The following is a 19,841-nucleotide window of genomic DNA, read 5'->3' on the forward strand; positions in this document are numbered from 1 at the left end:
AAATGGTTGTCTGCAGTGCCCATCGGCACAGCAAAGCGTATGCGGGGGGGGGGGGGGGGGGCTCCAGGCTCCCTCGGTATCACAAAGACCTGTTACTGTCTCAGAGTCCATGCTGGCATCCTGACTTCCTCCACAGGAGCTTCCCTCCCTCCCCAGAGCGGCACATTTTCCTCATAACCCTGTTATTTCAGCCGTGCTCTCTTCTCTTCCTCTCTCGTTTGTTTGCTTGTTTTTTCAAGACAGGGTTTCTCTATCTATGTAGCCCTAACTGTCCTGGAACTCGATTTGTACACCAGGCTGGCCTTGAACTCAGAGATCCGCCTACCTCTGCCTCCGGAGAGCTGGGGTCAATGGCATGCGGCACCAGTTTGCTGTCTTCTCTACTGCCGGCACTGTCCTCCTCTCTCCCTCTGCTCTGCTTCTCTCTCAGCCAGGTCCAGTCTATATTCCCTCTCTGCTCTGGACTCCTCCCGATGCCTCTGACTGTCCTCTCTCATATCTACAATAAAGACCTTCCCTTAACCATGTGTGGATCGGTTATATCACCAGCTCATATGCTGGGCAGAGAAGGGACTTGCTGTGAGCATGGAAGCGTGATGAGGCAGGTATGTACAACTGCTGGTGATCAAGTCTAGTTGAGTCTAGATTTTTTTTTTAACTTTTAGAGAATATTTATGTGGGTGGGTGGAAAACCTACTCCCATAAGACACACACACACACACACACGCACGCACGCACGCACGCACGCTGAATAAATGTAATAAATGGGGGTGGGGGCTGGAGAGATGGCTCAGAGGTTAAGAGTGCTTGCTGCTCTTGCAGAGGACCAGTGTTTGGTTCCCACCTGACTCAAGACAGGTGGCTCTCAACCTAACTACCGGTGACTCCAGTTCCAAGGGGGTACGATACCATCTTCTGGCCTCCATGGACACCTTCACTCTCATGTACACACCTACACTTACACACACAATTTATTTAAACAACAAGAATAAAGGAGAGGGATGTAGCTCAGTTGTAGAGAACTTGCCACCACGCAGGACTCCGGGTTTGATCCCAGCACCGCATGAACTGGATGTGTGGTGCACAACCGTAATCCCTATAGTGAGTTGGAGGCCTGTCTGGGCTACGTGAGACCCTGACTTTACATATATGACTCATGGACTCGAGAGCTACAAAGACCCTTTTATTCAATGTGAGGCTGAGGAAGCTCAATAATTTATCAGGGAACCCTCAGAAGTCCACTCCCATGGGCAGCGGTGGTGCTTTAATCCCAGCACTTGGGAGAGAGAGGCAGGCGGATCTCTGTGAGTTTGAGGCCAGCCTGGTTTACAGAGTGAGTTCCAGGACAGTCAGGGATACACAGAGAAACCCTGTCTCGAAAAAAAACAAAAAATAAAACAACAACGAAAGTCCACTCTCCCTGAGTCCACTGGGTCGGTGGGAAGGTGGCAGACTCCAGGGACCTCCTGAGGGCAGAACATTCAGTGCCAGGCACAGACACACTCAGGAAATGAGAAGAGCTGGGCCCCTCTCTCTGAGAACGGCACCCCCGGAGCCCATCAAGGCACAATGGCAGAGAAGGTTTGGCAGACTGGGTGAGTGTCAGGGGTCAACAAAGGACACCATGATGTATCGAGTGCCCCGGGTGGTAGGCAGCCCCTCGTGGTAGTGTGTGAGGCGGCCAGGGTGCAGGAGAGCCCAGCCCTTCCTCGGGGATGAGATTCTGCAGTCATAGCGTAGGAAGCGGCAGCCACCTCCCTGGGGAGATGAGAGAGAACATAAAAAGTAAGATTAGCAGACATGGGGATGTGGGGGGCAGGGGGCAACAGGCACGGGAGAGGTGCCAATCAAACAGGCTGCTGAGACAGGCAAGAGAGGCTATGTGCTGGTTACTCTGCATGCCAACTTGACAGAATTTAGAACCACCACAGAAACCCACCTCTGGGAATATCTGAGAGGGAGTTCTAGAACGGGTTAGAGAGGGGAGGGGGAGACCCCCCAAAGAAGGATGGTGCCATCTCATCATCTAGGACTGATCAAAAGGAGCAAGTAAGGACTGGAGAGATGGCTCAGCAGTTAAGAGCACTGCTTGCTCTTCCAGAGGACCCAGGTTCAATTCCCAGCATCCACAACAGCTCACAACTGTAACTACAGTTCCAGGGGACCCGACACCCTCACACAGACACACATGCAGGCAAACACACCAATGAACATTAAATTAAATTTAAAAAAAAAAAAAGAAGAAAAAGCAAGCTGGGCTTCAGGCTTCACCTTTTTGACTGTGGATACAGCGTAGCTAGCAGCCTCCCCCCTGCCAGCATGCCTTCCCCACCATGAGGGACCGTACTCCCAGAATGTGAACCAAAACAGACCTTCCTTCCTTCCTTCCTTCCTTCCTTCCTTCCTTCCTTCCTTCCTTCCTTCCTTCCTTCCTTCCTCCCTCCCTCCCTCCCTCCCTCCCTCCCTCCCTCCCTCCCTCCCTCCCTCCCTCCCTCCCTCCCTCCCTCCCTCCTCTTCATTGCTTTTGTCAGGAAGTTTGTGGCCACAACAGAAAAGTAACCAATTCAGACATGGCCAGCCAGAGGACGTAGGGAGGCAGCTGTAATGGCTGAGTTTATGTCAACTTGACACAAGCTGGGATCAGGGAGGAGGTCATCTCAACAGAGGTAAAACCTCCATTGGGCCAGCCTGTGGGGCATTTTCTTGACTGATGATTGATGGGGGAAGACCCAGCCCACCGTGGATGAAGCCATGAAGAACAAGCCAGAAAGCAGCACCCCTCCAAGGTCTCTGCATCAGCTCCTGCCTCCAGGTTCCCGCCCTGCTGGAGTTCCTGTCCTGTCCCTCCATGACTGTGAGCAGTCCAGCCATGACCTGATACAGCCAGAGGCTGGGAAAGGAGCTGAGACATGGCTGCCGGGAGAAGTGTGTACAGTGTCCTGAGACGGGAAGGACCCAGGCTCACCTCATAGTCCACACCCTTGTGGTTGAGGGCGACGTTGAGAGTGAAGGTAGACGAGTCGTGGTGCGGCCGAAGTGAGGGCTGTTCATCTGGCCGGTAGCGGACCACAAAGTTCATCACTGCCCGTGTCTGTGGGGATATGTGGTGGAAGCCACAAGACAGGCAAGGGAAGCCACGCCTCTTCCTTTTCTCATATTCTTTTGTTTGTTTTTCAAGACAAGGTCTCACTGTGTAGCCCTGGCTGTCCTGAAACTCACTATGTAGACCAGGCTGGCCTCAACTCACAGAGCTCTTCCTGCCTCTGCCTCGTTAGTGCTACAATAACGGGTGTGTGCCATCACACCTGGGTCTACTTGTCCTCCTCCACCTTAGGTTCCTCCCCAGAACTGGGAGTACAGATGTGTAACGCAATGTTCAGCTTTGTCACATGGGAGCTGATGACATGAACTCAGGTCATCAGGCTTACATGACAAACACTTTACTGACCGAGCCATCTTCCCCAGCCCCATTTCTCCTGGTTTTTGAGACAAGGTCATGTAGCCCAGGCCGGCCTTGAACTCACTGTGTGACTACAGATGACCCTGAACTTCTGATCCTCCTGCTTCTCCCTCTTGAGTGCTGGGATAACAGTCCTGTATTATTGTCCTACACCATTTTACACAGTGCTGGAGACAAAGCCAGGGCTCTGTGCACGCTGGGCAAGCATCGACTGACCCACATCCCCAGCCCTTCCTTTCTGTTTTGAGACAGGGTTTCACTGAGCAGCCCATGGTCTCCTCAAACCCTTGTTCTTCGAGCCTCAGTCTCTCTCTCTCTTTTTTAAGTGTATTTTATTGATGAAACATTATTATTATTGTTATCATTATTATTATTTTTGAGCCTCAGTTTCTCAAGTGCTGAGGTTACAGGTGGCAGCATGCCTGGCCAGGGACTCTTCTAATGACAGAGCAGCCCAAGTAGGAGACCTGGCTTCTTCCCAAGCCACCTCAATCCCAAGCCCCAAGTCTATGGAGCCTGAGTTGCTACAGGGACTGAGAGGGGGTTCCATGTGGAGCCTTCCAAGACTGGGGTACAGAGGTTGGATATCCTACCTTGGTATGATAGCCAGGGAACAGGTACTCGGTCATGGGCCCCACATATGTCCTCAGCAGCTGAAGCCACTGGTCTTCGTACCCCACCTGCTTCATGTGGATATCCACGGTGGGCACATTCTCGTATCCTCCAGCCAACCTGGAATCCTGTGGACAACAGACACTGAGCTACTCACATCTGGGCTGGCCCATTCTTCCTCAGGGACAGTATCAGCCTCTTCTTGCTGGTTCCTAGTCTTTTTGTTTGTTTTTCGAGATAGAGTTCTCTGTGTATTCCTGGCTGTCCTGGAACTCGCTCTGTAGACCAGGCTGGCTTCTAACTACTCAAGAGATCCGCTTGCCTCTGTCTCCAAGGGCTAGGACTAAAAGCTAAGGCACCACTGCCAGCCAGAGTCACTGTGCTGGAGCTTTCAGTCTCTGGTGTTGTCAGCTCTCCTATGAATCGCTCTGGCCTTCCCATGTTATCTGGCCATGCTATCTAACAGCCATAGCCCATGAAATAAGCACCCTCTGTGTAAGACCTAACCTGGACTGTCAACTTGATGGGCCTCATTCGGACTACATTAACAGAGACGGGAAAACCTGACCACTGTGGGCAGCCCCATCCCACGTGCCAAGGTCCTGAGAACAGCAGCTGAGCACCAGCACCCATCTCTCTCTGCTTCCGACTGCATATACCATGTGACCAGCTGTGTCAGGCTCCTGCCGCCTTTCCTCCCCGCCGTGATGAGCTGAACCCACAGACTGCGAGCCCTTCCTTCGAGTTGCTTTGGTCAGATACTTTGTCACAGCAATGAGACAAGTGACTGCCACGCCCTGAATGAGCCCCACCCTTGGGATTCCCTCCACACCCCAAGCCCACTGTCCCCTTGGGAACCTCCGCCCTCACCTCGTGCCGGCCTCCAGACCACTGGCCGTAGTGCTCCATCTCCTCCACCAGCTCGTCACACATCTGCTCCGTCAGCAGTGGGAACCAGTACACATCTGGGCAGGGCTGGGGACACAGCACGGTGAAACTCAAGGGTGAGGGACAAGGGGTGGGACAGGAGACAGGACAGGGGAGGGAGACATACAGGAGAGGATCTATGGAAGGGCAACCTGAGCCCTCTAGGCAGCTGCTGGGGTGTAGTCAGCGAAGAGGCCTCCATCCTTCTGCATCAGCTTCCAGTGGTCAGAGAAGGGCAGAAATAGGGTGCCTAGAGCCCCAGTATCTAGGACAATGATCCTGCTCTGCCCCCACCCCCATTTTTTTGGAGACAGGGTCTTATGTAGCCCAGGCTAGTCTCAAATTCATTGTGTAGCCAAGGCTGGCCTTGAACTTCTGGTCCTCCTAAGTGCTGAGCTCATAGGCTGCAACACCGTGCTCGGTTTATATGGTATTGAAGACAGAACCTAGGGCTCTGTGAATGCCAGGCAAGTCCTCTACCGAGTGAGCTACATCCCCAGCCCCTTTATTTCTCTTAGTTTTAGACAAGGTCTTACTACGTAATCCAGGATGTGTCTGAGGCTGGCCTTCAACTCCTAACCCTCCTAGCTTCTTCCTTCCACTGCCTGAATTCTGGGATTACAGGCAAGCGCCACACCTCTGTTTGTCTTCATGTGAGCGTGGGCACACCTGTGTAGAGGCGTGCATACTCAAATGTGTGTATGTGAGGTTCTGAGTTTGCCATGAGGAACTGCTCAACTTTTCAACCAGAGCTTACTGATGCAGCCAGTCTGGCCAGTCAGCTTGCTGAGGATCCTGAGTCTTTGCCTTTTAATGCTGGAATTAGACAGGCTACCACACATGCAGCATTTACTTGGGTTCTGGAGAGCTGAACTAGGTCCTCATGCTCACGTGTTAAGCGCTTAACCACAGAGTCGTCTCCTCTGCCCCATCTGTTTTACTGAGACTTGGTCTAGCCACCTGACGGTATGACACTCACTACGCAGTCCAGGCTAGCCTGGAACTTTCCATCCTTCTGCATCAGCTTCCAGACCGCTAGGATTACAGTGTTATACTCAGTGTGGCTATCAGCCTCCCTCCTGTCCAAACAGCAAACCCTCAGTCTTTGGGAGTTCAGCTTGGAACCCACCAGTCCCAGCGGTGGGCGCGTCACATAGGCGTGGTTCTGGGGCAGCTTACCTGCTCCACCAGCCCCTCCCCATCCAGGGCCCGGCTGTAGTTCTCATGAATGTACTGTTCTTTCCAGTCCTGCAAGAGGGGTTGTGGCATTTGAGTGGCACCTTCTATACTCTCCCCATTGGGCTACCCACTCCCCGAGGTGGGCAACGGAGGTGGCCCTTCTCACCACAGGGTTGTCAAAGATCTGCCAGAGGTCTGGGTGTAAGTGGTCAGTGTCATAGCGAGAAGTGGCCAGCAGACGGCCAAACTCATGCTGGTTGCTGAGGTGGAGGAAGATGCCCTGGAGTGGGGTAAAGGGTGGGCATGTGTGAGGAGGACCACAGGAAGCTGTCGGCACAGCATCAAGTCCCCAGACTTGGCAACCCATGCCAACCACCCCACTCACCTTATCCCGTAGGCTCTTGCAGAAAGCCATATCTGGGTCAGTGTCACTGCCTGAGAACACCTCCTTCTGGGGCAGCTCTGTCCTCAGGGTCTCCCCACGGATCACATATGCCTGGGATATGTAGGGCACATTCCACACGCCCCTGCAGACACCGAGTATCGTTAGCCAAGCAGACAACCCCTCAGATTATATTTTATTAACTGTAAAAGCTCCGTCCCTCAGGGTACCCCAGAACATAACAGCACTGATGGGAAGTCACCACCCAATCCATTGCCGGTCCCTACCCACAGCTGTGGCCTGTCTAATGACCACACAAGATGCTACTAAGTGGGGATCCAGGAAAGGCTCTGGTCCCTGCATGGTACACACGGGTAGGACTCACACTCGCTTCCGCTGCACCAGTTCCACGTAGTCTTCGGAGCGGGCATAGTACTCATCGGGGCTCAGGGCACCCCAGAAGTTGGACCAGAGCTTGCCATGGCGGGAAAGCATGGGGGCTATTACCTTCCTGGATAAGACAGAGGTGAAGGCTGGGCAGAGGGGAGTGAGCAAGAGGGGACAGGGCTACGTCTCACCCAGGGGAGGGGTGGAGCTCCTAGGCCCTCCTGGGGCTTCATGGATGCATAGGGTTGGCTGGTCACCTGTTTTGTTCAATCAAGATGCGTAGGGTCTCCGGGTTGGTAAGGACAGCATCAGCATCCAGGCTGAAGTAGAACTCACACTCAGGGTCCTGCCGACAGTTATCCCTGGAGGGGAAGACCCACAAACGGAGACAGGAGTTCAAATGGGACGTGTGGGCAAGGCAACGGGAACGGTGGGACAAGTGGGCTCTCCCAGCTCTGAGAGGAAGACAAGAGTCAGTGCGTGTCTCCTTCCCCAGGGGCTCCACCGTCTGTGGCAGATGAGGGAGATTCACTCACATGGCCATGTCCCTGGCCTCGCCGGGGCTCAGGGCTTCCTCTGGCCCTACTAGCTTCGTAGCTGAGAAGTGGTCCTGGAGCTGCGGCCAGGCGTCTGCAATGTGAGGCTCATGGTATACCTCCTAAACATGGGACAGGGAGGAGGATGGACTGACAGCTTGGGCAGAGAGGTGGTACCCAGAGATGCAATCAGGGCAGGACGGATGGGGGTAGGGAGGTCCCATGTCTCACGTTGTTATGAAGGAAGAGAGAGATCCTGTCTGGGGGGTAATCCAGGAGCAGCAGGCGCTGCAGGAATCGAGGCAGGAAGGGGGTAGGCTGCTCCACAAACACGGCCAGAAGCACCCGGGGGGGAGGCTGAGGACACCACAGGACAAAGCTCACAGAAGCCCGGGCCTCTCTCTGCCCCACAGCCCTCACCAGCCACTGACCACGCTGCCAGATCAGGACGCCCAGGAGCCCGGCAAGTGGGGCTGCCCAGCTTGTCGTCCCCTACTTCTCATCTCTCTCCTCACCTGCCCCCCCGGGAGTGTCCTCTGGTTCTGGTTGCAGAATCCACAGCCTCCCTGGGGAGTCCAGCCATTGGGGACATAGTTCCCCAGGTAGTTGAGCTGGAGCTGTTGAGACAGAGGGAAGGTAGCTGAGGTGTACATGTCTGGGGACACATGAAAGGCAAGCTGGGCTCAGCACAGGGTGAAGAGAGGCGGCTGTCCCAGCACCTCTTCTACTGGGACTGGGGAGGACCAGATGGTCCAGGAGGGATGGGGTACCCAGGGCTCGAGACAAGCAGGGGCTGAGGACCCCCAGAGGCACCTTGGTGGGACCGTTTCCATGGACCACAACAGGGAGAGTGTCGTACGCCACGTTTCGGATGCGCACACGATTCTGGTCGAACTTTAAGACCACTTCATCTGGGGGAGGAAAGGAGGTTTTCAGGAGTTCCTTTATCTGGGAACCACAGAGCAACAGGGTCCCAACTCCTCTAGTGGACAGAACAGTGTGGGGGCCCAATGGTCTGGACTACAGCTCAATCAGGGCAGTGCTTTCTCTTGTTGCTGTTGTTGGGCTGGGATTTCCTTATAAAAACATTATTATTATATTTATTTACTTTTTTTTTGGTTTTTCGAGACAGGGTTTCTCTGTAGCTTTGGAGCCTGTCCTGGAACTCCCTTTGTAGACCAGGCTGGCCTCGAACTCATAGAGATCCGCCTGCCTCTGCCTCCCGAGTGCTGGGATTAAAGGCATGCGCCACCACTGCCTGGCTTTACTTTGGTTTTTTTGAGAAAGGGTTTCTCTGTAGTTTTGGAGCCTGTCCTGGAACTCACTCTGTAGAGCAGGCTGGCCTCGAACTCACAGAGATCCGCCTCTCTCTGCCTCCCGAGTGCTGGGGTTAAAGGTGTGCGCCACCACCGCCTGGCTTTACTTTGGTTTTTTTGAGAAAGGGTTTCTCTGTAGTTTTGGAGCCTGTCCTGGAACTCACTCTGTAGAGCAGGCTGGCCTCGAACTCACAGAGATCCGCCTCTCTCTGCCTCCCGAGTGCTGGAGTTAAAGGTGTGCGCCACCACTGCTCAGCTTATTTTATTCTTTTAAATCATCATACAGTGTGTCCAACTGGGACTGGTGGGGTGGCTCAACGGATAAAGGCAATGGGCACCAAGCCTGGCGCCCGAAACCACACGGAGTAAAGAGCAGTCTCAGGAGCTCCTCTGACTCCGCACCGGGGCATGAGTGCTCCACTCCAAAACAAACACATGAGAAAAACAATAGTTTTTGGAGTTTTTCTGTGAGTCTTTTCTTTCCTTTGATAGGGTCCCGCTATGTAGCCCAGGATGGACTGCAACTCGAGGTCCTCCTGCCTCTGAGACCAGGGAACTCACACCATCCTTGCCTTGCCAGTCTGTCCAGGCTTGCTGCCGCCTTAGAGAGGTCACTCTACCTGACCTGGGGTGACTCACTAGTCCCTAAGGGAGTCAGTTTTCTCACCTGCCAAAGGGTCTTCCAAGGTGGGAAGTCAGGGAACACTCCCTTTGCAGAAGCTCTGTGTTAATGAAATCACAGCGGTAGTAGAGTCCCTGACTGGGGACCTTAGCGTATGTCTGCTAGATAGATATGTGGGTGGTGCTGGGGACTGAACCTAGGGTTTCTGTATGCTAGGCACACCTTCTAGCCTTGAGTTCCTCGCTCCCCAGTCCCTCACTGGGGATTCTAGGCAGGGGCTCTACCACTGAGCCACACCCCAGCCCCTCACTGGGGGATTCTAGGCAGGGGCTCTACCACTGAGCCACACCCCAGCCCCTCACTGGGGGATTCTAGGCAGGGGCTCTACCACTGAGCCACACCCCAGCCCCTCACTGGGGGATTCTAGGCAGGGGCTCTACCACTGAGCCACACCCCAGCCCCTCACTGGGGGATTCTAGGCAGGGGCTCTACCACTGAGCCACACCCCAGCCCCTCACTGGGGGATTCTAGGCAGGGGCTCTACCACTGAGCCACACCCCAGCCCCTCACTGGGGGATTCTAGGCAGGGGCTCTACCACTGAGCCACACCCAGCCCCTCACTGGGGGATTCTAGGCAGGGGCTCTACCACTGAGCCACACCCAGCCCCTCTCTGGCAAACCTTCAGCATTCTGCGGCAGGGCCTCTCTCGCAGTCTCACTATTGCTAACACAACATAATACACTTAGGTGTTGGATAGGTTGGCACACTGGTCGTCCGTAGACCAGCCCAGTCCTGGCAGGAACCTGTCCCTCATCACCTACTTCGAACCATCTTCTTCCTCACCTAAGGCTCCATTGAGGTTCTGGAAGATCCGGGACTTATGGTCCAGATTAAGTTTGAGCTTCTCCTAGATGGCACGAGATGGAGCAGTGAACGAAGAGGGGACAAGTGACACCGTGTCTTTCTGCAACTCCCCTCATGTCTTCCCTCCCATTCAGTCAGGGGATGCCCCTGTCCGGAGTCTCCGTACCCGCAGCCCCGGGTCCAGGTACAGGCGCGTGTAGAACAGCTGATCGTCATCATCATCTTTGTATTTCCACTGACGGACAATTTGATGGACAGTCGGGGCGAAGCCAATGAATCCTGGGGGACAGAAGAGAAGTAGACCCCCAAGGATCCCAGGATCCCACTCTCTCTCCAACCCTCAAGAACCAGAAGCATGCAATGCCTCGCCGCTGAGGGCACTTTGGCACTCACCACCAGAGTTGAGGAAGCGCTTGCCCGTGCCCACCTCAGGGTACTGCTCGGCCAGCCCCCACTCGGGCCAGCAGAAGCTCTCGGCAGAGAACAGCAGATGACTGCTACTCTGGACAAACTTCTTCAGCAGCTCTGTCGGGCTGCTGGCCAGAATCACATCGTAGCTGGACGAGGAAAAGGGTCTCTTTTTCTCTCTGCTCCTCCGTTTTCCCTCTCTCTCTCCACCCAGACAGACCCTCTTTACCTGTCTACAAACATGATGATCATGTCTTCCCGATCCGCGTACTTCTCCATTTCCTTCTTTAGCCACCTGACCTTCTGGCCTCCACCAACTGTTCGAGCGACATCACCCCCTCGCCACTCGTGTCCCAGGCCCAGGGTCTGCAGGAGAGAACCCACCCCCACAGATCAAGGTGAGGCAACACGACCAGCTCCCAGCCCACTCCTGACTGAACTTCTCCCATGAGTCCTCCACTCACCCGTACAGTGTAGTTAAAGAACTCCGCAGACTGCAGAAAACGCCGGTATCCCTCTGTCTCTGCTGTAGCCACAGTGATCACCAGCAATTTGTCTGACACAGCCAAGGAATTAGCACTTAGGACCCACGTGTTTATCCCTGTGTATCCCCTCCATCTCCCTGTTATTTCACTTAAGTTCTCTCCCGTTCCCTCCTTAATTCCTGCTCAGGGACATTTGGTCTCCAGAAGAGTCGAGAAACAGGAATGGGGGCTGGGGTGTTCCTGTCTGTCTGGGGAGACTGGAAGCCCCTAGTTCAGCGTGGCAAGAATGGGCACTCCCTCCCGGGCTGGCAGACGTGTTGTCTCTGCCCCCTCGGCCTCTCGGGTTCTCACCTGGGTTGACAGGGTTCGAGCCCCGGGGTCGATCGGAGGCAGAAGTCACAGGGGGCAGCGGCGGCAGCAGCAACAGCAGCAGGAGCAAAAACCGGGGTTCCGGGCCCGAAGCAGCCATGGTCAGCAGCACCCTCAGGCGACACCCGGGCCCGCCACGGGGCTAAGCTCAGCGCCTGGATTCCGACTCTCGGAGAAGGTTCTGGGAAAAGGGAAGCCGAGCCCGCTGTGAGGAGGAGCTGGGCTTGGGACTCCGCCCTGGAAAAAAGGCGTAACCCGAGGCCACCGAAAACCCGAGATGCAGACGGCGAGACAAGGCAAGGCTTGTCCCGTGGGCGCGGGCTGGGGGTGGGGAGGAGCCGGGGAACCGAGTCCCCCGGGGAGGGTCCAGGGGACGCGGGGGCGGATCTTGGCCGCAGTCCGGACCCGGAGGAGGACTTGACGGCGAGGCCTGCGAGGGCGCGCGGCGGGGACGACGGGCCCGGAGAGGCGGGATCGCGCGGACATCGCTGCGGGCGGGGGTTCCACAAAGCCCCGAACCTGCCCACCACGCCTCCCCGCTGCCCGGGGACACGCCCCGGGACCCCGCAGACCTCCCGCACCATGTTTTAAAAGTGACCCTTGGCGGGGGGGTCAGGAGCTCCTAGGTTTTGTTTTTTTTTTTTTTTTTTAAACAACCACACCGCGACCGGAAGTAGGTTTGCCCCTATCAAAGATGGCGGAAAAGCTTTCTGGTCTCCAAGGGAACATCACGGCCTGACTTCAAGTAGGAGGGACTTGACTGCGCACGCGCCCTGTGCACGCCACCGGAAGGGATGCGCTTGGGCTGAGAGTGGGTGGTTAATACGCGTGCGCAGTAGGCTCTTCCAACAACTTGCGCAAATGGTGGAGAAGAAACCCTCGGGTACGTGAGCCTTTAGAGGTTCGCCCTTTTCTGCATCTCAAGTTCGAATCCATCTTAACATTACCCCGTCCGGTTATTCCTGTCAAATCCCCTTGCAGGCCCTCTCGCCCGGCGTTGGGGAAGCCCCGCAACCATTCATTCGTGTTTGGTGAATGTTTTGGTGAATGTTTGCCGTAAGCTAGACGCCAGAGATGGAGAGGAGAGCCTTGTCATGACAAAGCCTGGGTGCAATGAGCATTTGTACCCACCCCAGCTTCTGGATGGAGTGGACGGAGACGCTTAGGAAATCAAAGGCCTTGGCTTTAGGTTCCCCACCACCACGCACGCCACTCTCCAAGTTCTTTATTTATCGAGACAAGTTTCACTTGTACCCTAGGCTGCCTATGTAGTTAGGCTGGTCCTGCCTCAGCCTCTCGATGTCTCGTAACCAGGTCTGTGGTTTGAGAGGGTTCTGGCTTGAGACTATCATGTTATGTGGAACACAGCTCTTTCTTTGCGTTAGAAGCACCAGGAATGGGCTGCCCAGGTGACCCAGTAGGTAAGGGTGTTTGCTGCCAAGCCTGAGTCGAAGTCAGTCCCTAGGACCCACATGATGGGAGAAAAAAAATTCCACAAATTGTCCTCTGTCCTCCACCCGTGTACTGTGGTATCCACATGCGCACAGAAACACATAAAATAAATGAACTTTTTGAAGTATGAAATGCTAGAGAAAGAGGCTAGGGATTTGGCTCAGCTGGTAGAGGGCTTGTCTGGCAGGCACAAAGCTCTGTTTCATTCCCCAGCACCACATAAACCACAGGCGTGGTGGTGCACAAGAAGTCATTCAGAGTCCTGCCCAGCTACGTAGTAAGTTCCAGGCCAGTCTGGGCCTCCTGAGACCCTACTGAAGGTTGGGGGGGTGGGGTTATTAATAGAAGAAGGGCAAGCAGAGGTGGCCTGAAGAGGGGGGCCAAGATGCGGGACTGGAAAGCACACCGGCTGCGACAGGAGGACAGTTGGAAGTCACGCCAAGGAACAGAGACTCTTAGTTTAAGGAAAGTATTCAGAGCAGTCACAGGGCATAGAAATGCAACTCAGGCTGAAGGAACATTCTAGAAACATACCCTGGATTTGGCCCTGCAGAGTCACAGGTGTGTTGAGTAGGGAAGCCAGAGGTCAACATAGTGTCAATCCTCTACATACACTCCCTTATTTTTTAAAATTTATATGTGTGTGTGTGTGTGTGTGTGTGTGTGTTGCTATGTGCGAATGGAATGCTAGATAAAGGCTAGGGGTTTGTGCCCACGGAGGACCTGGAGCTGGAGTTACAGATGGTTGTGAATCACCCTGGTGGTTGATAGTCCTGTGTGCTGGGAAACTGGACTCTAACTCTGCAAGAGCAGAAAGTGCTCTTAACCCCTGCACCATCTCTCTAGCTGCAATTCATTGTGTCCCTAGTTACTGCTGGTACTGAGGACGAAGAGCATGAAAGGCTGAAGTCGGCTCCCCCAGCTGAAAGGAAGCAGGGTCAAGAACTGGGAACTTCCCGCAGCATAGTGATGGGGCGAGGCCGGGAGACTGTGGCTCTCTGTCCTGCCAGCCCAGCTGCCTTCCTTTCTTGTCTTACATAACTCTTGTTTGTCCCATCCAGTTCGCTCCCAGGACCCTGGACAGCGGCGGGTGCTGGACCGGGCAGCCCGGCAGCGGCGGATCAATCGACAGCTCGAGGCTTTGGAGAACGACAATTTCCAGGATGACCCCCACGCAGGCCTCCCCCAGCTGGGCAAGAGGCTGCCTCAGTTTGACGACGATGCAGACACAGGTGTGGTGGGCGTTGTGGGAGAGAGGATGAGATGGTGTCGCGAAGTTCCTGGCAACCTGTTACCACAGATGCCATGGAGCAGAGATGGGAATTGAATCTTTATTGTATTTTTTCATTTCTTTAGTGTGCGTGTGTATTTATGCATGTGTGTGTCTGTGTAGTTTTGCACATGCATGTGGAGGTCAGACAGAAACTTATGGTTCTTGCCTTCCACCCTATAGCAGCGTTTGAACTAAGTCACTCAGGTTGCTGGGTTTGGCTGCAGGTGCCCTTAGCTGCTGATTTTTTTTTTTTAAAGATTTATTTATGATGTATACAACTTTCTGCCTCCATTTATACCCACATGCCAGAGGAGGGCGCCAGATCTCTTTACAGATGGTTTGGAGCCACCATGTGGTTGCTGGGAATTGAACTCAGGACCTCTGGAAGAGCAAACAGTGAGTGCTCTTAATCACTGAGCCATCTCTCCAGCTCCTGCTGAGCAATCTTGCCAGCCCCTGGTTCTTCAGAACTTCAATTTATTCAGAGAGTTGACAATCTGAGAAGACAATACATCTTCAGTCAGCAGGTTATACACAGACAAAAGGCTGTCAGTCATTCTGGATTGACTGACTTCCAGTCTTTCCCCTCTGTGTCACGTTTCTGAGACTTGTGGTGACTGTGTCTCTCATTGTCATCCCTTGATCTTGTCCCTCATTTTGTGGATGTCTGAGCTGGTGGGCTAATGCACTTTGAACCACTGAGTAACTTAGTGTCTGCTGGCGTTACCTTTGTCCTCCAAGGACGCCTGGACTGGGGGGGTGGAATTAACTCAACAAAAAAACCATCAACAGCTGTGTGCGCTAAGCTTGTGATAAATGTACATGCCTGTTCTTTCTCTGCTCTTCCTATTGCGGGAGGATTTTGTATGTCTGTGTGGACTATTATTCTAAGATGTGTTACATTTGTTTATACTGTGGAATATATGTTTAATGATGCAAAGATGTGTTGTATTCTTTTATGTTGCATTTGCTTTACTCTGTGAAGCTGTGTTACTTTGCCTGTCTAAAATACCTGATTGGTCTAATGAAGAGCTGAGCTGAACGGCCAATAGCAAGGCAGGAGAAAGGATGGGCGGGGCTGGCAGGCAGAGAGAATAAACAGAAGGGGAATAAGAGGGTTGAGGAAACAAGAGAGATCAAGGAGTGCGGAAGGAGGAGAGGAAGACTCCAGGGGCAGCCACCCAGCTGCACAGCAAGCAACAAAGTAAGAAGTAAAGAAAGATATATAGAAATAGGGAAAGATAAAAGCCCAGAGGCAAAAGGTAGACAGGATAATTTAAGAAAAGCTGGCTAGAAACAAGCCAAGCTAAGACTTGGCATTTATAAGTAAGAATAAGCCTCCGTGTATATGATTATTTGGGAGCTGTGTGGTGGGCCCCCCACAAGAGCTAAAGAGCAAAAGAGTAAAACAGCCAACTACAGTCTATATTTTGAGAAAGGGTCTCTCTATATAGGCCAGATAGGCCTTGAACTCACAGAGATCCTCCTGCCTCTGCCTCTCAGGTCCTGGGATCAAAGTTGTATGCCACTACTGCTCAGAGAGATTTTTAAAATTTAAACAATTTCTGTTGCTTTATTTGTGCACATATGTGCACACATGCATGCCGTGGCATGGAATGTGGGTGGATGTCAGGACACTTTTCAGGAGTTGGGTTCCCTCTTTTGTAATGTGAGTCCTGGGGATTGTACTCGGCTGTCAGACTTGGCGGAAGCTCTTTACCCACGGAGCCATCTTGCTGGCTCAAGTGTGTCTCTTTTTTTTTTTTTTGCTTTTTTTGCTTTTTTTGCTTTTTTTTTCAAGACAGAGTTCTCTGTAGTTTTGGAGCCTGTTCTAGAACTAGCTCTTGTAGACCAGGCTGGCCTCGAACTCACAGAGATCCACCTGCCTCTGCCTCCTGAATGCTGGGATTAAAGGCATTCGCCACCACCACCTGGCTTCAAGTATGTCTTTTTTTTTTTTTAATAAAAGATTTATTTATTTATTATATATACAGCATTCCTTCTATGTATGTTTGCATGCCAGAAGAGGGCACCAGATCTCATTATAGATGACCACCATGTGGTTGCTGGGAATTGAACTCAGGACCTCTGGAAGAGCAGTCAGTGCTCTTAACCTCTGAGCCATCTCTCCAGCCCCAAGTATGTCTTTTTAATACAGAATATAAAAGTATCCAAGCCAGCAGTGGTGGTGCATGACTTTAATCCCAGCACTCAGGAGGCAGAGGCAGGCAGATCTCTGTGAGTTCAAGGCCATCTTGGTCTACAAAAGTGAGTTCCAGGACAGGCTCCAAAGCTACAGAGAAATCCTGTCTTGAAATACATACATACATACATACATACATACATACATACATACATAATAAATAAAAGTATCCCTGTTGGCCGGGTGGTAGTGGTGCACACCTTAAATCCCAAAACTTGAGAGGCAAAAGCAGGCAGAACTCTGAGTTCAAAGCCACCCTGGTCTACAGAACTAGTTCCAGGACAGCCAGGGCTGCATGGAGAAATCCTGTCTCATAAACAAACAAAAAAACTATCCCTGTCATTGGGAAAGAAAAGAAGTCAAGGCTGTGGAGGCCCATGTGGGACGGGTCCAGCAGAGGGTGGCTGGGAACCAGTCCTGTCTTTGCCAATGACTAGTTCCTGTGCTGGGAGCAACTGTCTTCCCCTCTCTGTGCCTGCGTGTCTTCATGTGGAGTAAAAAAGATGGAGCACCAGATATGATGGTGTGTACACCAACACACAGAAAAAACTGAGGCAGGAGAATTGCCACGAGTCTAAGGTTAACCTGGTCTGTATCGTGAGTTTGACGTCAGCTTGGGGTATGTAATGAGACCTTGTGTCAAAACAGCGAAACGCCTGTGGTTTCAGCATGTGAGAAGTGGAAGCAGGAGGACCAGTCCAAGGTCATCCTTGTCTACATAGTGAGTTCATGGCCAGTCTGGGCTACCAGGATTGGAGATGTCAGGGTACAGGCAGACCCCAAGTGTCACAGCAGCTGTGTAGCAGCTCCCTGTCCTTGGTTCCCCCAGGAAAGAAAAAGAAGAAAACTCGAGGTGACCATTTCAAGCTTCGCTTCCGGAAAAACTTCCAGGCTTTGCTGGAGGAGCAGGTGAGAGAGTCCTTGGCCTGGTGGTGGTGGTGGTTCCCTAGAAAGCAAAGGGTCCTAGGTGGACATCAGCTGCATGGCAGATGAGAGCACTCAAGATGCCTGTCCCTTCATGTCTCTGCAGAACCTGAGTGCGTCTGAGGGTCCCAACTATTTGACAGCCTGTGCAGGTCCCCCATCCCGACCCCAGCGCCCCTTCTGTGCTGTATGTGGCTTCCCATCCCCGTATACCTGTGTAAGCTGTGGTGCCCGGTACTGCACAGTGCGCTGCCTGGGCACCCACCAGGAGACCAGGTGAGCCCGACTCTAACCATGCCCTAGCGCCATTCCACACAGCATCCAGGACCTCTCTCCGCCTCCAACGGGCTTCTTTTCTCTCTGCAGGTGTCTGAAGTGGACCGTGTAAACCTGCATCAGGAGAGGAAGTACCCCCAACCCTTCCCCCAGCTCATCCTCAAAGGGTAGAGAGAAGAACCATCCATTCACCCAGCGAAGCTGTGTCCTGCCAACCAACGGAGACCACACGGACCCCAGGGACTGTGTGGGATTGATCTAACCCACAGAGTTATAATAGGTGTAAATATTAAAAAGTGCCCAGCTAAAAGAACCTGCCGGCTTTTTCTGAGGTGTTTGGAGGTGACTGTCGCTCCTGCATGTGTACTGTCTTCTCTCGTCTGGCCTTCCGTTGTCTGCCCTCTGTGTTGTGGGGTTTATGTCCCATCTCCAGCTACGCTTAACTCATCTCTGCCTTTAGTAGCAACTGCTTTAGTTTGAGGGACTCGGTTCTCCTTCTCCCTTGTTTTTTTTTTTTTTTTTTTTTTTAAATATTTATTTATTTATTATGTATACAATATTCTGTCTGTGTGTATGTCTTCAGGCCAGAAGAGGGCACCGGACCTCATTACAGATGGTTGTGAGCCACCATGTGGTTGCTGGGAATTGAACTCAGGACCTTTGGAAGAGCAGGCAATGCTCTTAACCACTGAGCCATCTCTCCAGCCCCTCCTTCTCCCTTGTTGAGACAAGATTTTTACTGTGTCTCCCCTCAGTGGGCTTCAAGCTAGCTGTTCCATGAGCTTCCAAGTGAGCGTCCTACATGCCATCTTGCTGTAGAGGTGCTAGGATTGCAGATAGGAGCCATGGCACGTGTTGGGGCTAAGGACCAACCGTGAGTCATCAGGCTTTCAAGGGTACCACCGCCTTACCCACCCGGCAATCTCCCTTGCCCATGTCTGTTGGCTGCAAAGCCTGAGGACTATATAGCCTGCTACAGATGGACCCCAAGAAACAACAACCACTTGAGTACCTTTGGAAAAAAATTTCCTGCTGGGCTAGAGAGATGGCTCAGTGGTTAAGTGTACTGGTTACTCCTCTAGAGAACCCAGATTCGATTCCCAGCACCCACACTACAATCTATAACTCCAGTTTTAGGGGATCTGACACCTCCTTCTGAGGGTGCTTTATGCTCATGCTTGGGGTACAAAGACATATGTGAAGACAAAACACACATACATAAAACAATAAACACATAAAAACAATAAGCAAGCAATAACACATAAAACAAACACATAAAACAATAAACAAACAATAAAGGCACATAAAACAATAAACATACATAAAACAATAACACATGCTTAGAACAATAAACGCATATACATAAAAACAATAAAAGTTAAAAAATTCCTCCTCTTGGGGGCAGGCATCTCTTCACCAGAGGTCATAGCTTCTGGAAACTTGTAGAGGGGCTAAGGAGGGAGGGATCCCAGCCAGCCAGCGAGGCCGGCTGCATCAACCCTGGTAGTTAGTGTCCTGATACAACCCCTCTTCTTCACCTCCTATTGGTTGCCTCGAGTTTTTCCCTTGTTTTTGAAGATTTAACAGCGTGTGTGTGTGTGTGTGTGTGTGTGTGTGTGTGTGTGTGTGTGTACCCACCACGCTGGTTCCAGGAGTCAGACTCAAGTTGCCAGCCCTGGCAGCACATAACTTTGCCGGCTGAACCATCTTCACTGGCCCTATTTCTTAGTTATTCTTAGGAATTTAGTTTGGAAGGAAGTGGGGTTTTTGGATTTATTTGTTTTGAGACAGGGTTTCTTGTGTGGCCCTGGCTGTCCTAGGACTCACTCTGTAGACCAGTTGGCTTCAGACTCAGAGATCCGCCTGCCTCTGCCTCCTGAGTGCTAGGATTTAAAGCATGTGCTACCATGCCCAGCTTGGAAGGAGGTTTTTTCTTTTCTTTCTTTTTTTTTTTTTTTTTTTTTGGTTCTTCAAGACAGGGTTTCTTTGTGTAATAGTCCTAGCTGTCCTGGAACTAGCTCTTGTAGATCAGGCTAGCCTCAAACTCAAATAAACCCACCTCCCTCTGTCTTTTGAGTGCTGGGGATTAAAGGCATGTGCCACCACTGCCCAGCCCTGGAAGGAGATATTTTTAATCTTTATGGTTCTGAGCCTATTTTCACTTC

At 52.4% G+C, this 19,841-nt stretch overlaps 2 protein-coding genes across 4 annotated transcripts; one reads left to right on the forward strand and one right to left on the reverse strand.

Annotated features, from left to right (window-relative positions):
* Window positions 1–1,153: 1,153 nt before the first annotated feature.
* On the reverse strand, window positions 1,154–11,798 carry Plod3 (procollagen-lysine,2-oxoglutarate 5-dioxygenase 3). 2 transcript variants are annotated; one of them, XM_057764400.1, is made up of 19 exons: window positions 11,531–11,798; window positions 11,159–11,250; window positions 10,924–11,060; window positions 10,680–10,843; window positions 10,453–10,565; window positions 10,266–10,329; window positions 8,297–8,394; window positions 7,999–8,100; window positions 7,715–7,840; window positions 7,484–7,605; window positions 7,205–7,309; window positions 6,946–7,071; window positions 6,564–6,705; window positions 6,345–6,458; window positions 6,179–6,247; window positions 4,943–5,047; window positions 4,054–4,200; window positions 2,966–3,091; window positions 1,154–1,758 (listed from the first exon to the last, which is right to left on the reverse strand). In XM_057764400.1, the coding sequence occupies exons 1-19, from the start codon at window positions 11,646–11,648 to the stop codon at window positions 1,603–1,605; spliced, it is 2,226 nt and encodes a 741-aa protein (XP_057620383.1). In that variant the 5' UTR covers window positions 11,649–11,798; the 3' UTR covers window positions 1,154–1,602. The 2 variants fall into 2 exon arrangements, with proteins under 2 accessions (XP_057620383.1, XP_057620382.1); XM_057764399.1 differs by having other exon boundaries at window positions 6,345–6,705.
* Znhit1 (zinc finger HIT-type containing 1) lies at window positions 11,678–17,975 on the forward strand. 2 transcript variants are annotated; one of them, XM_057764402.1, is made up of 5 exons: window positions 11,678–11,844; window positions 14,062–14,232; window positions 17,306–17,385; window positions 17,507–17,676; window positions 17,767–17,975. In XM_057764402.1, the coding sequence occupies exons 1-5, from the start codon at window positions 11,826–11,828 to the stop codon at window positions 17,786–17,788; spliced, it is 462 nt and encodes a 153-aa protein (XP_057620385.1). In that variant the 5' UTR covers window positions 11,678–11,825; the 3' UTR covers window positions 17,789–17,975. The 2 variants fall into 2 exon arrangements, with proteins under 2 accessions (XP_057620385.1, XP_057620384.1); XM_057764401.1 differs by lacking the exon at window positions 11,678–11,844 and adding an exon at window positions 12,235–12,431.
* The last annotated feature ends 1,866 nt before the right edge of the window (window positions 17,976–19,841 follow it).

The sequence above is a fragment of the Chionomys nivalis genome, chromosome 3, assembly GCF_950005125.1.
Source record: "Chionomys nivalis chromosome 3, mChiNiv1.1, whole genome shotgun sequence".
In the NCBI taxonomy this organism is placed as follows: Eukaryota; Metazoa; Chordata; class Mammalia; order Rodentia; family Cricetidae; genus Chionomys; species Chionomys nivalis.